This window comes from Hippoglossus hippoglossus, chromosome 16, assembly GCF_009819705.1.
Source record: "Hippoglossus hippoglossus isolate fHipHip1 chromosome 16, fHipHip1.pri, whole genome shotgun sequence".
In the NCBI taxonomy this organism is placed as follows: Eukaryota; Metazoa; Chordata; class Actinopteri; order Pleuronectiformes; family Pleuronectidae; genus Hippoglossus; species Hippoglossus hippoglossus.
Window position 1 is genome coordinate 23,247,607 of NC_047166.1, and position 16,436 is coordinate 23,264,042.

The window sequence follows — 16,436 nt, forward strand, 5'->3', positions numbered from 1 at the left end:
TCCGTCTATTCTACTTCAGTCCTTCTACTATTTGGCTGGAAAAGATTCACAAACTCACAGATAGCTGTTTCTTAGGGTCACTCACAGAGCTAATGTCTTTAGCTGTTTAATGAGCAAGTAAGGCCCACCTTCCCCATCCCTGCTGAAAGAAGCTGGCAGTGATGAGGCACCAATTTGCCAGGAAGACATTGTTTCAGAACCATGACACCTGATCCCAGCTTTCAGCATCCTCCAGTCCCCTCTGTACTAATTAAGTGATTTTGCCAAAACTCTCTCCTCTCCATTTCACAGAGGGTGCACATAGAGGCGACTCTCTGCTCTTAAAAAGACAACAGCTGATGTAGTTGAAGAGCAAATGGCACACCGCGCTATGCAGTGATGCAATAAGCTGCTGCTGGGGGTAAAATCTGTAGCTGGGGAAGTCAGCTCGTCTTTCCTGCCGCAGCCGCCGTTATCCCCCCCAAATCACACACAATAATGGAGTGGACACAGGCAGGGAGATGACATAAGGCTAGTTTCCAAATTAAAGTGTGTGTTTAATCACAGATCCTGTGTGCCAAAGGACCAGGGTAAAAAATGGGAATGACTTTTACGCGCTGGGTTTTCCCCTCCTGCGCTATCTCAACCTCTCTGCAGCCTTCAAATTAAATAAGACCTCAATGGCTCCTCTACAGAACATGGTAATTAGCCCTCTTCACAAGAAATGAAAAAGAGAGGGGGGGCCTTTTAGGGGTCAGACCAGAAGCACCATTCAGTGTGCACACTGTCATTTATCACCAAAAGACGTTGCTTCCAAGAAAAGTGGATGAAAGGCTGATGGGCTTCCCTGTTGGGTTGCCCAGGCCCTGCTGTGCTGCCTGGAAACTGAAAATTACAGTCATGGCTAAGAGGAGGATTTAGCCACTTGGGGATAGAAGAGTTCAACCAGATCATCGGCTACGCTTTTGATTCAACTGCTCCCGTGCAGGAAGAGAGGATTTACAGCCGCAAGTCCACATTTTCCATTGAGTACAGGAAGGCATGACCAATAAAGGAAGAGGCCCCTCATCGCCATTAGCACTGATAAATTGTGTGAATTAAAAAAATCCTCTGATGAGGGAGATCACCTAAAGTGCTGTAAGATGAAAATCAATTTGCTTCTCCAAGCAAGCAAGAGATCAACAATTGAGTTTTTATTCTTTAGCCAGAACAAACAAGTTTGTTTAACATACCTCTATATTCATTTGTCTTGTAGGTGATTCACAGCAAAGAAAACAACCCCCTCCATTTTTCCCCATAGGATATGACAGCATCATAGAGCAGAGGTGCTGTTTGCTGTCTGTCACAAATTATCTCTCACCCCTCTTCCTCGGCTCGCTCAGGCCTGTTGCTACGTTGTGTGTACAAGGCTTATTTGGGATGTGGCATCTGCCCCAGGCCCAGGGAAACCAGAGACATTTAAAACACACAGAGAGCCTTTATTTAGAAGAATGTCATCAGCAACTGAGTGTGGGGGGGGCAGTGTCAAAAGAAGAACTTCTGACCTTAGTTCCACTGTCTAGAAGAGATGCTGTCTTTGACCTGTCACCAACAGGTCCTGACACAGAGACTGTTACCAAAACACATCACATGTCACCATTACTCATGTGGAAGAAGTTCATGTTCACAGAACTGTCTCCCATGGCGACAAAGACTGAAACATTATCATCACCGATCTGTTTGGTCTGACTCTCCCCACAGTCGAATCAGATGAGCTCAAGTAACCCCTCATCAATATCAGCAATGATGTCCCAGATGGCTGATATTGATTATAAATATATATATATAGTATAATATATAAATATTTTTCAACATCACTGAAATTATTTGCTCCTTAATTTCTTTCTTAATAAAAATCTGGGGTTCTCAAAGTGGTGTTTGTGGACTTTCTAAATTACATGTTATTTCCATTTTCCATTTCCTTACCATATTCATGCCGGACAACAATTTGAAGCTCACATGTGTCCCAGTGTTCATGGGAAAACTGTGTTGAGAGGTGTCAGTGGTTTGTGTTAAGGAGCAGGTGTGTCTCTCTCCTGTGTATTGTAGAAGGGTCTGTATATATGTTGGGGGGGCTTCTCAGGGATGTCCTCATTCACGCTGCTAACTAACGAGTCCCTCAGGCCCAGACTGGAACCAGCAGTGCAGCAGACTAGCAGCATTACCATGACAAAGGTCTGTGGTCGGATGCAGTATGATAAAGCCATGCTATAGATGAAAAGACACCCCCTTATTTCACACAGTCTTGCTGGGGGTCAGACTAAAGCTCTCCAAAGCGTTCAAGCTTTCATGACGTGGTAAGACATGCCTGTGCATCGTACACATCAGTCCCCAGGGAAACAGAAATGGCTTTCCAACACAGACAAAACAGGTAAAAAGATTTTTTAACAAAGACCATCTCCTGTTGGAAAAAATGTCTATTCTTCAGATGATAATGCTCAGTTTCTTCAGAGGTCACATGGGTTCACACACAGATCCTATTTTGTCAATAGGATTAATGGCCCAAACAATGGACCAGGTTCATTTAATGGACCATATAGGCTTCAACTGTTTTTTTATTATAACAGTAAAAACATCACACTCTAGATCCTTTTGTGTAACTGATTTACAGCTCATGGGAGAAGGTGAAGTCACCCCTTGCTTAGTACATTTAAATAAATGATTACCTCGTCACATTGCTTCGTCACAGAGCTGCATCATGTTAACGATTTGTGTGAAACTGGCTTTCAGTTCGTGCTGGGCAATGGATTGACCCCGATGAGAATGATCCACATTAAAAAGGCTCCATTTACTTTCGCCAAGGTGGTTAAGTTTATGTCTGGGTTTTGTTTGTTTGTTAGTGCGATTGATTACCACGAAACTTAGTGGAAGGATGTGGAACGGATTGGGAAATAACCAATTCAATTATGGTGTGGATCTGGATCAGGGCGGATCCAGGAACACATAAATATAAACGACAAAAAAATACAAGCATGTTTAGGGGACTGATATTATATGTGTGTGTATTATTTGGTGCCAATCCAAATTAAAAGCTGGATCTAGTGATTTTGTGTTTAAGTCCAATGTGTGTTTCAGGGGACTGTTGGTCCTTAATTGGAGGAGGTATACTCTCTACTGAGTACAACCCCCCCAAGATGAAACACAATGGTACTGAATGAGCAATATGCAACCAGCAAAATTAGGGTATTACGAGATAGATGTAATCCGACTGGTTAAATTAAAGCTGATGGGAGGATCCTGAACAGGTTTTATGCTAAGACAAGATAGCTAAGGCAATTTCTTCTTCTACCATTCAAACACAACCTCACTCAATGTAATACATCTGGAGGTTGTGCTGATGCAGCCTGACTTGGTGACATGTGACCAGTAGTTTTCATTTTTTTAACCAGTAACACAAGTAAACGGACTCAAGCTGTTATTCATCGTTGTATAAATATTGGTATAAATGTTTGTGTGTTAAAACCTACAGTTGTGTTCGGTAAATGCCTCCACAGTCAGATCCGAGTGCTCTTACCGTAAAGATCCTGCTATTCTTTTTTCCCCTGTCCCCTTTGCCTCTTCCTACCATCTGAGTCTAATGTCTTTTCAGTGTGCTCGCTCATGTGGACAGAGAGCCTTCGCTGCCAAGCACTTCTCTAGTCAGGCTGTCCATGCCACGCACAATAGAGCCTGATTCCCTCAGCCCCTCTGTCCCCCTGTGGCCCAAAGAGGTCTCCCTGCCCGAGCAGAGCAGGACCACCTTGGTATCCGTCTGAGTATGCCGGACTTTGAAAAGCCTCCACAATCCCTTTCCTCTTTTTTGTAATGCTCAATTAAATTCTATGTTCATAAAAAATAAAAGAAGATAGGAGAAGATTGTTGTACTCTATGGACATGGACGCTGAAGCATGTGTTTAAGCCATGTTTGTCCTACAAGAGAGGGACATTATTGGAATGAGGTTAAACATAACTCACTGTTTAAACTATTATTTAGAGTTTTCATTCTTCTACCCCACAATGACGCTTGAGCCAACATGGGGCAGTTGATATGTTCATACCCTTTGAAGTTGGAATGTGTTAAAAACATTGACACTGTAAAAAAAGTGTTGTATTTATGTGTTTAAAGCATTTAAACACATAAATAAAAACACCTTGACAACCCTTCCAATCTTTACTTAATAACAAAGATAAAAAGATCAGGTGTGAGAGTCATATAGATAAAATAAAACTTATGGATGCAAATAAGCTAAAAAGTGGTTTTAGGTGCTTGTGGGAGATGAACAAAGAGATTGCAGGTGACGAAAGTCACATTTCACAAATTGACAAGTAGAAACTAATAATTAGAGACGATTGTAAAAATATATTAATTGGTTCATGAGTGATGACGTAAGCAACTCAGCACCAACATTTTGCCGACTTTTCAAGCTGTTGTTCTGACTTCAGATGGCGTTCATGTGAATGTTTCCCAGTTGGGCACTAATTATTCAGACACTACATGAACGCACAATTTGTCTTCGCAATTTGACACCACTGTGCACACAAGTACAGCTGCTAGCATGGCTGTCGCCTCTTTCACGTCGCTTGTTCGTGTAGACTAGCTCAGACACGGGATGAGCAGAGTTGCATGAGAGGAGACGGGACGTGGTGAAACAGGGGATGAGACAGAGTTAGAGAGATTTAGCGACAGCAGCAGGGAGGCAGACGGCAGATTGAACTGACCCTGGGCTCCAGAGGAGGCAGCCTCATCTCCATGCTCGTCAGCCACTGCCGCAGAGCTTGGATTTGATTCCTGAACTCACTCTGCCATTGGCTCAAGTCGTCCACATCCATCCTAGAATGAATACAACACGTTAGATGATAACACATAACTAATCTTGCCAAATACATTGCCAGTCAACAATCAAATAGCTGAGGTTAACATAGAGATTGATTGGTGATATGTTTCCCTCTGTGATATAACTACATGTTTATTATCTGTCTGATTAGGTTTTTGGTGCATACATGGGGGCTGTTATCCGTTTGTCTGGGGACTCTTGTGTCGTTTCAGGAGCACAGCACAAGTACATGAAAGTACAAGATCCACCATCATTCATTTATCTTTATGAGATGAGTTGGGGATTACTACAAAGTGTGGATTCAAAAATGGAAAACACTATTTGTGCAACAGCAGCTGGATTAATGTGTTATTTTTAAGACAATAATTTGAATGATCCCTTATAGCAACTTTACAACCTGCACTTCATCAGCGTGAGCTAAAACAAACCCCTTTTATTTTATTCTTCTCAAAATACAGTAAAACCATAGCTCTCAAGTGGAAAACATTGGCCAAATATCTCAGGAGAGACATCTGCTGCTCTGCTGGGCTGGAACACCATCTTTCTTTTATTAGTATCTTTCAATTAGATGTTTTACGCTGTGTGCCTCGCTTCACAATTCTGTCTTTGTGTTGTTGACAAATGCGGACGCACCGGTCTACAGAGCCGGTCCAGTTCACCAACTGTCGCCACAGGCTGTGTGTTCTGTTAACTCTGACTGTTGGTGGCCACTTTCAATCATGCAGGATTCACTATTAGCTTATTCTGAAAGTGCCTATTCAATAAGTGATGAACCACACAGAGCATATGATGCTATTTCTAAAACGTCTAGTATATAATTTGTGCAAATATTCTAATTTGTCCCTTTTTCAAGGAAACACTTGCAGCAATGTCAAATAGTATTATACTTCGGCATACCCGAATCTCTTATCTTGTGATGTAGGTGTTGTAGATCCAAACGTAGAACTTTCTTTATCCTGAGAGAGACCATTAGACAAAAATACAAAATGACCCTTACACCAGTTGTTTTCCTCATTTGCAGCTTGAGCTGCCACTTTTTCTTCAAGAATTACTGCACAGCACCGTGGATAAAGATGGGTGTTTTTAACTCCGTTCCCCGTGTGCTTACCTCCTGGCCTGAGGCTTCAGGTGTGGGCAGAGCTGGGAGGTTAAGGGTCAGGTCTGAGAAGTCAAGTGAGCTGAGTGATGAATTCTGGGAGGTGAAGGCCACGTTTCTTCTGTTGGAAGGCTCCTCCATTAAACCTAGTGGCTAATGTTGGTACATAAAGCAAATATATGTACAGTATGTATAGAGTATGAAGGCTCTTGGAGCAAAGACTAAATAAGGGAAACTTTAAGAGTATCCCCTTTAAATAAACAACCCAGTCACACCCTCATTAATCTGAAAAATTAAATAAAAATCATTATATTAAACAAAGTACGAAATGGGTTCATTACATGATAAAATGTAGAGTGCGTGTTGTCACCTGATGCACTTGCTTTCAGGCGGAGTGAGTGCAGGTTAGCCTAATGCTGCCCCTATGTGGCCAACTACTGTTTTTAATATTGGCAAGCTAAGGGTTCAGAATAACTGGCCGATTCTCCAATTACAACCACTTAATAAAATCAAATCTGCTGCCAATACAGCAGTGAAGAATGAGTACATTGGAAGCCCATTTATTGCTGGTTCACAATAACCTGTTTACAATATTCACATGAAGCTTCATACATACAATTAACAAGTCAAGCTATATTTACTTTGTGTTTCTTACATATTCACCTAGAGCACTAGCATTTTTTAACATGTAGTGATGGAAGATGCATAATGTGAAGTATCTTATTTGATTTGGTAATGTGTCATTGGTGATCCAATGTAACATGAGTTTTGAAAAAAGAAAATCTACTAGATATGTCTTCAGATGCATGGAATCAATATATAGATGACAAGAGGGCCTCTTCAGAGCATATTTATTTACAACAGTGTTATGTTCAGAACAATGAATCCACTCAATATATCATTCAAAGCCAAATCTGCCCCATAAGGAAAACCAACCAGTTAGTTTGTGAGTTTATATATCGCTAATATTAAAACCAGCACAGTTACTATCTGCAGTTGTCTTTATTTTACATCCACATTTTCCCAAATATCCTTGGTAAAGTTATTAAACATGCAAGACAAATTCTTAACATATCAAAAACATGATGAAAACATAGTAAAATGATTTACAGAGGCAAAACACTTAAGGGAAAAGAAATACTTAATATAGAAAAATCACTATAGGCAAAATAAAGCTTGAAGCTGTTTTTGAGTTTGTTAATTTGATATGATACATACATTCATGAAATGTGCTGTTGTGTTAAATGTGTCAATTCTCCAAATTTCTCAATTAATGCTTTGGCTGAAATTAATTTAAAGTCCCAGATGTAAGACTAGTGAAATGAAGATGTGCTGTTTTATCAACATAAATGTCACAATTAGCGTTCAGGTAATAAAAGCATGAAAAAGGGCCATGAATGAAGTGTGTTCCTAAGAAGGCATCCCAAGATGATGTCAGGTAGACTCAGCCTCAGCTTTCTTCAAATGTGATGCACAATGGAAAGAATGGATGAACTCAATGGCAGATCTAGAAACAAAAAGGAAATAACTATGAATTCAAATCAAAATAAAGCAAACAACGCAGCAAGAACAAAATAGGAATTGAACGAAAATTGTGAAAAAAGAAATCTGGATGAAAAATGATATGTTTTTTCACACATACATACACTGTACCTGTGTCACTGCGTGAGGATGATATGGACTCAGGAATCCATCCAAGTTGAGGGGATCGTATGCTCCGGCCAACTGAGTATCTGTGCTCAGATGTTGTCTAAAGGACTGAGGCAGCTGTCAAAGACAAGAGGATAAGCAACAGTCAATTAGCAGCAACTGGGATTTTTGAACTGAAAAAGCTGGTATCATCTTGTGTGTGGGATGGCGTACAGAAATGGCTCTGATGTGAAAGAAACGTAAAGAACAAAGAATAAATAAAACAAATTTGAACTTACAAGAACCAAAATAACAGGAAGCAGGTCTGTATGGGAGAGCAGGAGCAAGTCTGACACCATCTTGGGATTAATCAGGAACACTTGATTGATGGTGAATATGAAGAATCCAAAAACGTATAGTGTGTAAAAGAAAGATGAACTCAAAAAAAAAAGCAAAAGTCCACTGAATATAAATGAGTACAAAGCAATGACAGATGTGACACTAATTTTAAGCGGCCTGCGTAACATTATTTCTGGCACTTCTTTTCAGTGTTGTATCTCACATGTGTATTCTTATTGGGTATTCTATTTAGTTACCCAGACACCATTTCACATCAAAACATTAACACAAAATCTGTCCATATTCTATATAGACATTTAGAAAGTTGAAGGCATCCAAGTATTTTTGAATCTGTTTAAAAAACTATGTTGACATACAGTATATCACACTATACTGTCGAAAAAAGATACAAAATAGACATATTTTCTTGAATGTTTAAGGTAACAAGGAATACTGGAAAAATATTTCTGTTTGACATACATACATTATATATTAGTTTCAGAAAGCAAGTATACAACTTTTTAACGTGTAAAATTAAAACTGTGGTCACTTAAAAACAGCTAAAATTCCATGCTTTGCTTCGAAAAATATAAAATGATTTTTGTAATCAGTACTTAGGGAAATTTATATTTTATATATTTAACAATGCTTGATTATGTCTCCATATATGAGGCAGATGTTTAGACATCTGCTTCATGAAAGAATCAAAAGCCAATAGTGACCACATGCAGGGCAGAATAAATAAATTATATTTTCTTTGTTACTGTTACAATTTTTTTTCCTGTGAGAAATGCAACTCTAAAGTGTATTAGTATTGTTGGTTCTTAGTTGTTAGAAAGAAAAGGAGCTAATCAGAATCTGCGGCTGTAGCCAGTTGAAGAGGATGAGAAGGAGGAGGAGGAGAAGTTCATGCTGAAGCCAGAGCCGGCATCGATGCTGCCTCTCCTCGAGCCTGATCGGGATCCGGTCCTTGAGCCAGTCCGAGAACCATAGGCAGATCCAGGACCACTGACATTGTAAGGACTGTAAAGGCCTTTGCTGGATTGTGAGGAGGCCTCCAGAAGCCTTAGGCTAGTACCTTCCTCGACCATACTTCTGTCCATGGCATCTTTGAAGGAGATTTTCAGTTTGGTTTTGGGACATGTTAGGTATTTAGAATAAGCACTGACATCTCTTAGTTTCTGGGCAGTGCGGGCATCAATTGTGCCCTTCCTGATGGATTCATCAAGGGTCACTCTGCCCTCAACGTCAGGTTCAATAAGTCCACCAGTTAGATATTGGATTTCAAGAAAACGCTGGCCAGCCTCATAGTATAACCAGCCCTTCTTAAGAGCCTGGGAGGCAGACATCTTTACTTTGGTTCTTGGGTCTTCAAATCCATTGAATGCTTTTTGAGCCAGGTTGAGACGATCGACAACGATCTTATCCACAAGACCCTTTTCTGCTGCATCAGTGACTGACAATCTCTCTCCACTTGTTGGATCAATTATTCCTCCCGTGCACGCCTGGGCCTCCAACAATCTTTGGCCTGTGATGTTGTCTACCAGGTTTCTGTGTATTGCCTCTGTGACAGACACTTTCTCCAGCGTGTCAATGTCTAAGATACCGGCTATGGGGCCAGTCTCCTCTGATGGGTCATTCCATATGATTGCAGGTGCTTTAATGGAGGGTATGGGGCTCATGGAAGAGGAGAATGTGGAACCAGTGGTGGAACCAAAGGAGGATGATCGTGAACGGAAGCCACCCGTATTTCCAGACAGCATGTCAGCAAATTCTGTGATGGCCAGATTTCCAGCTCGGTATGTATCAAGAGCCTTTTGGTCAATGAGACCACGTGAAATAGCATCATCAACATCATACTGTCTCCCTGACCTCCTGTCAATGATAAGGGATTTGACATTACCATCAGAGGAAGTCGTTGTGATCTCTTCCCATTCACACTCTTGCTCAGCAAGCTCCAGGTAGGTTTGATGGTCAATGAGTCCCTTCCTGTAGGCCTCATACACAGTCATTTCTTTGCCTGTCTCTGGATCTACAATGACTACTCTGCGTTTGCGAACTGAGGATTTGGAGGAGGTCTTTCTTTCCCGCTTCTTGTCTTTCAATAGTAGGAGCACCAGGCCAGTGTCAGGATCAGTAATGCACCTCTCCATGAGCTGGAGGTAGGTTAGGTTTTCCTCAGTGTTGGGATCAAAGAAACCTTTGGTATCATCAGATGGATCTGTCAGGATCTCGTTCATTTCCTCATCAAAGAACCCACGTTTGTAGGCTACCTCAACTGGCACTCTGTGACTTTCCTCTGGGTCAATGATTCCACCTGTGGCAATCTGGGCTTCCAGGAGACGGATACCATGATCTTTCAGGATGAGCCCCTTTTTCATGGCCTGAAACAGGGAGATTGTCTTGCCCGAATAAGGATCTCTATATCCAGTCACAGCACGCTCTGCAGAGAGAAGCTTGTCTTTGAATTCTGGACCTACAATTCCCATTCTCACTGCTTCACTGACATTCAGTTTGAGATTTTTGATTGGATCAATGACATAGGCGGTGGCTGCCTGTGCCTCAAGTAGCTCAAACGCAGTTCCTGGCCTAATCATGTTCTTCTTCATGGCCTGGTAAATTGATAGACGTTCCTTTGTGGACTCCAAAAACACACCAGCAATACAGCTGGTGCCTTCAAGGTACCTTGATAGCCTCTCGCTCACCTCCTCCACTGAAATAAGACCTTCATTCAGTTGGGTGACAGTCTGCTGATCGATAATTTGTGACCTGAGCAGCTCCTCCATTGTGATTTGTTTCCTGAGACCTTTGAATGTCAGCCTCTTGTCTCCCAGTGAGAGGAGTCGCAATCCACCATCTAGCTTGCATCTCTTGAGCAGCTGTGAATATGGTAGTTTCTCATCTGAGACAGGGTCAACAAAACCTTTAACTTCACTAGCCAGTTTCTCATTGGTTTCCTTGTTGATATAGCCTCTTTGTATGGCAATGTCTGCTGGCAGATGGAACTGGAATTCAGGATCAATAATACCACCAGTGGCAGTTTGTGCCTCTAACATTTTCAGAGCATAATCCTCTGGAACAAGATCCTTCTTCATGGCCTGGAAAAGAGATATGATTTTCCCACTGTATGGATCTTTGTATCCTGTGACCGCTCTTTCTGCTGACAGAAGTTTATCATGGATCTCAGGTCCAACAATACCTTTACGAACAGCTTCATCAACAGTGAGTGTCTCATTCTTTACTGGATCGACGAGGAATCCTGTCGCAGCTTGGGCTTCTAGGAGGTTCATGGCTACTTCTTGATTAAGAAAACCTCTCTTCATTGCTTGGTATATGCTTACCTTGGAACTTGAGTCAGTTGTGACCCCAGCAACACAGCCTGTGCCATAGAGATACTGTTTCACACTGGTCATCTCCATTATGTCGCGGATATTCCTCTTGCCCTGTTTAATAAGGTTATATGTCTCCAAGTCGATGATGCGGGCATTGTAGAGCTCCTCAACAGTTATTATTCTTCTTAAAGTCTTATATGACAGTGGACTGTCATGTCGAATTATCTCTCTCTGCTCCATTATCTCAATAATAATGATGATCATCCTCTCTTTAGTGATTTTGCCAGAGCGATATTCATCCATTAGCTTCTGCCGCTCTGATTCTGGAATCAGATTTGAATTCATGACATCCCAGAGGTTCAATGGTTTATCAGCAAGGCCCTCAATTGGAATATCAATCTGGGTGTCGGTCAGGTCACTCTCCGTTTGTTCCTCCGTGTAGAGATATGTCTTCTCCACAACAGTTTGAGACTGAGGTTTGGAGAGTGGGAGGATGTACAGGCCTGTCTCTGGATCTCTTTGACATTTGTTTTTAAGCTGTCTATAGGTTGCATTCTCGTCACTTTCTGGGTCTGAGAAAGCCTTATTATCATCAGTTGGTTCAGATAGGGTCTTAGCAACTTCTTTGCTGAAAATGTTCTTCTGATATGCAACATCATCTGGGACACGATGGCTATTTACAGGGTCAATGATTCCTCCGCTAACCATTTGTGCCTCTAACAGTGGCATGGCATGCTCTTTTAGGATGAGATCTTTCTGCATTGCTTCAAACAGGGAAATCTTGCTGCCTGTGAATGGATCTTTATAGCCAGTGACAGCTTTTTCTGCAGAGAGGAGTTTTTCATGTAGCTCCGGACCAACAAGGCCTGACTTCACTGCCTCATCTACTGACAGACACTGGTTCCTCACTGGATCTACAATGAACCCAGTTGCAGCTTGGGCCTCAAGAAGTGAAAGCCCTGTGTTATGTCTGAGGAGCTTTTTCTTCATAGCCTGATAAATGCTTATTTTCTCTTTTGTTGGCTCAAGGTAGATTCCAGCAATGCTATCAGATCCCTTGAGGTATTTATTGATGTCGGGATTCTTTTCACTGACTTGTTTAGGTGTTGTTTTGCCTTGTTGAATGAGCTCAAAGGTTGGTTTGTCAATAATTTTGGAATCATACAGGGAGCCTGCTGGGACAGGGGCTCTGAGTCCCTTGAAGCTGGACTGTTCTTGTTTTTTGGCCTCTCTGTCATTCACAATTGTGATTGTGATTGTGATGATCTTTTCAATTGTAAGCTTTCCAGACCTAAACTGTCTCAGGAGGTCAAGCCTTTGTTCCTCAGTGAAATATTCAGAGTTGATGATTTCCCAGATGGTCATCTTTCTGCCTTTAAATGGTCCAGAGTCAAGCTCAACAGTGGCCTGAGTCATAGCCTCTTTTGTCTGGGATTCGGTGTACGATGGCTCCTCCTTTGCATTGATTGCTTCATCAGAAAGAGGAAGAAGCTGGAGACCAGTTTTCTTGTCAGTGACACATCTCTTGAAGAGCTGTGAGTATGTGACCTTTTCTTTTGTGTTGGGGTCAAAGAAGCATTTAGTTTCATCGGTGGGACTGCTCAAAACCTGTTTCATTTCATCATCAAAATAATTTCTCTTGCAGGCAATATCATGTGAAATGCGGTGGCTTTTTACAGGATCAATGATGCCACCGGTGGTCATTTGGGCATCGAGCAGTCGGATTCCTTGTTCCTTAGGTATGAGATCCTTTTTCATTGCTTGATAGAGAGAGACAGTTTTTCCAGTGTAAGGATCTTTGAAACCTGTGACAGCTCTCTCTGCAGACAGGAGCTTTTCATGCAGCTCAGGACCAACAACACCTGCTTTGACAGCTTCATCAACCGTGTACTTCTGATTCTGTACAGGGTCAACCACATAGCCTGTTCCTGCTTGGGCTTCGAGCATAATCAAGGCAGGCCCCTGCCTCATTATATCATTTTTCATGGCTTGATAAAAGGACATTGTCTCTTTGGATGAGTCAGTAACTACACCTGCAATGCAATTTGTGCCTTTCAATGCTTTATGGACAGGCTCCATTTCAGACACCTCTTTGACTGTCTTTTTGCCCTTGTTTAATTTGTTGAACAGGTCTTTATCAATGATTTTGGATTCCAGAAGCTCAGTGGCAGGGACAGGTGCTCTCAGACCATCAAAAGTAATTTCTTTCTTCTTCTCCTTCTCCTCTGCAACTGTAATCACTATCTTAATGATCTTTTCAATTGTGATTTTGCCCGTCTTGTATTGCCGGAGGAGGTCCTTCTTCTGGTCCTCAGTGAAGTACTCAGAGTTTATTATTTCCCAAATGGTGACTGTCTTTCCCTTGAATTTTCCAAATGGCACCGACACAGTTGTTTTGCTGAACACATCCTTGGTCTCCTCCTCTGTGTATATGCTTGAGCACTGAGCAGCTTTGTCTGTGATTGGCAGGAGTAACAGACCGGTGTCGGGGTCAGTGACACATCTCGCCATTAGCTCAGAATACGTCAAAGGTTCCTGAGTGCTGGGGTCAAAGTAACCCTTTTGATCCTCTGAGGGGTTCTGCATAACCTTATTCATTTCTGCATCATATTGTCCCTGCTTGTAGGCTGTTTCATTTGGTACACGGTGACTATTGATAGGGTCAACGATGCCACCAGTTGCAAGCTGGGCCTCAAGGACTCTGATGGCATGATCATGCTCCATGAGACCCTTCTTCATGGCTTCAAAGAAAGAGATCTTCCCACCAGTATATGGATCTTTGTAACCAACAACAGCTCTCTCAGCTGAAAGCATTTTGTTGTGCAGTTCTGGGCCAATCAAACCCTCCTTAACAGCCTCATTGACAGAAAGTTTCTGATTTTGAATAGGGTCTAACATATAACCCGTAGCCGCCTGGGCTTCAAGAAGGATCAAGGCTGTGCCTGGAGTAATCTTCTTCTCTTCTGATGCTAGATAGATGGACATTTTTTGCTTAGATGGTGTCAAAACACCAGCAATGCAATTCTTTCCTTTAAGAATTACTTTAAGTTTTTCGGTTTCACCGAGCTCTTGAGCAGTGGTTTTGCCATTTTTCAGGTTGTCAAAGTCCTTTTTGGGTAAAAGGCCAATGTCATGAAGTCTGCTTGCAGGTACCTTATCTCGAATGCCATCAAAAGCCAATGGATCTGGTGTCTTTTCTACACTGTCTACCACATCGCTGGCATTTCTGCCATTGTAAACTGTACTTATTGACTTAACTACTGTTACAGATTCTTTGGTGACTTGATCTTTCTGTGCGTCTTCAAGCTGCTGCAGCTTCTCACGCAATTTCTGGTTTTCCTCTGCGAGAATCCTTTCCTGCTCTAGTCTCTGGTTTTCAAGGTTCTGCATTTCTTTCTGCTTGTTAAGCATTGAGGTCTCAGCCTCTTTCTGCCTATTTAGGGCTGCATCCATGTTAGCCTGGAGTTTCTTCTTCTCCTCCTCCATCTGCTGTCTCTGGCGCTCCTGTTCATCCTTGAGGGCCTTGGCCTTTTTAACCTCTTCTTCAAACTGGCTCTCCAGCTTCTTTTTCTCATCTTCAATTAGTTTCTCCTTCTTCAACAGCATTTCCTTCTCAGTCAGGAATGTCTGCTGGAGCACTGTTTTCTCGTGCTCCATTTGTTTCTGCTGTGCATCGGCAATCTGATAGAAAAGCAAGAGAAAACAAGTTACAATAGGTTTTTGGCTGAGGCACATCATTAATTATTTTTGTATGATTTGTAATGGATAAAACTTGCACAATGCACTATGCTTATGCACTTAGAGATCGGAAATATTCACCGGTTTTAAATCAGATTTTCAATTTATTAATGTATATTTATGCAAAATACTACTGAACCAATTTTTTTTACAAAAGTTTGTGGAGGCGTGGAGCATGACCCAAGGAGGACATTAAATTATTGAGCAGTTCCTGAAAAAAGCGTGTTTCCAGTAATGATTATTTGTTTTGTTTAACATGGCCAGATAGGTCTTGGCAGAGGTATGTGCTTTCTGAGCTTTTGAAAAATATTTTCTTTTTCTAGCATCCCAAGATTTAAGATTTATTATTGTTCTGCAGTATTCTTTGTATTTCTGCCTACAATAATATATATCATGAGTCGAAACATGTAAATGATATTTCTAAAATATCATATAAAATTTTATGGTAAAACGAAATTCATTTACATCATGTTTGTGGGCCTAAATGTCCTCTGATAATCCTCCTCCAGAGACGAGTTCACGCTTGGACCACAGCGGACATTTAGGCTAAAAACATGGCGTAAATGACCTTGTTTCGAGTCGAATTTGAATGTCAGGGCTTACAGACACTTGGATGACACCACAGGAGCAGTATGGAGGCATGTTATGTTTGTTTTTTTGTGTTTTTTTTACGTTTGAAGAATTGGTCACTATTTACTTCAATTGTATTGGATTTGGCTGCTACACTGTTTATACATAGTCAGCAACCTTCAGTAACCTTCCTGGAAATTATATTTATATTTAACTTCTTGTCTGTAAAGTATATGTAATAATACGCATATTTAAACCTCCAATCTCTCAAACATTGCGCAGGCCCGGATCTAGACTGCTCAGATTGGGAGGGGCAATTAGAAATCTGGGTAGGGCAACTTTTCACACAGTTGACTTTGTGTTGAGAGTTTTTCCAAGTTTTAAAGAACGCGCCACAATAGGAAATTCAACCAAGCCATGGTATAATAACAATAATGGTACTAATAATTATAATTTTTTACACTGGCCACACACAGACTAGCGCAACCGAACTTTTTTATGCCTGCGCGGAAGCACACATGCAGGTGAAGAGATCCAGTGAGGAAGCTGTGAACGGACAATGCTGTAATTAAACACAACACTGACGATTATTTTTAATGATGCAGGTGTCATCTGGGCGAATGAGATAAAAGTGATTGGCAGATTGAAATGGCACATAATAAAGCTGACCAATTGGGTGGGCAGAGTAGAAATTTGGGTGGGCATTGCCCACCCCAGCCCACTTCTAGATCCAGGCCCGACATTCCTACAACTTGTTGGCAGCTCTGCCTATCGAGAGGTCGCACTGGACTTCAACTAATTCACAGAACTTAGAAAATATGTAAAAAATATTTGGTTCAGTTCAGAAAAATCACAAAAAGATTATCTCTGGATTTCAAAGCAATGGGACCAGAAATGTGA

At 41.4% G+C, this 16,436-nt stretch overlaps 2 protein-coding genes across 24 annotated transcripts in view; both read right to left on the bottom strand.

The window, feature by feature from the left end:
- macf1b (microtubule actin crosslinking factor 1b) overlaps window positions 1-6,538 on the bottom strand; it is a 31,733-nt gene extending 25,195 nt beyond the window's left edge. Inside the window, exons 1-4 of the mRNA XM_034611714.1 lie at window positions 6,228-6,538; window positions 5,941-6,165; window positions 5,730-5,788; window positions 4,717-4,828 (exon numbers count right to left, since the gene is read on the bottom strand). Of these exons, the coding sequence (XP_034467605.1) occupies window positions 4,717-4,828; window positions 5,730-5,788; window positions 5,941-6,069 (300 nt within the window). The 5' untranslated portion in view covers window positions 6,070-6,165; window positions 6,228-6,538. The remainder of the gene's footprint in view (window positions 1-4,716; window positions 4,829-5,729; window positions 5,789-5,940; window positions 6,166-6,227) is intronic.
- A 2,042-nt stretch (window positions 6,539-8,580) lies between these two features.
- Window positions 8,581-16,436, bottom strand: part of plecb (plectin b) — a 130,545-nt gene continuing 122,689 nt past the window's right edge. For all 23 annotated transcript variants that reach the window (XM_034611699.1, XM_034611698.1, XM_034611697.1 and 20 more), the window contains one exon: window positions 8,581-14,909. In XM_034611699.1, the coding sequence (XP_034467590.1) occupies window positions 8,748-14,909 (6,162 nt within the window). In that variant the 3' untranslated portion in view covers window positions 8,581-8,747. The remainder of the gene's footprint in view (window positions 14,910-16,436) is intronic.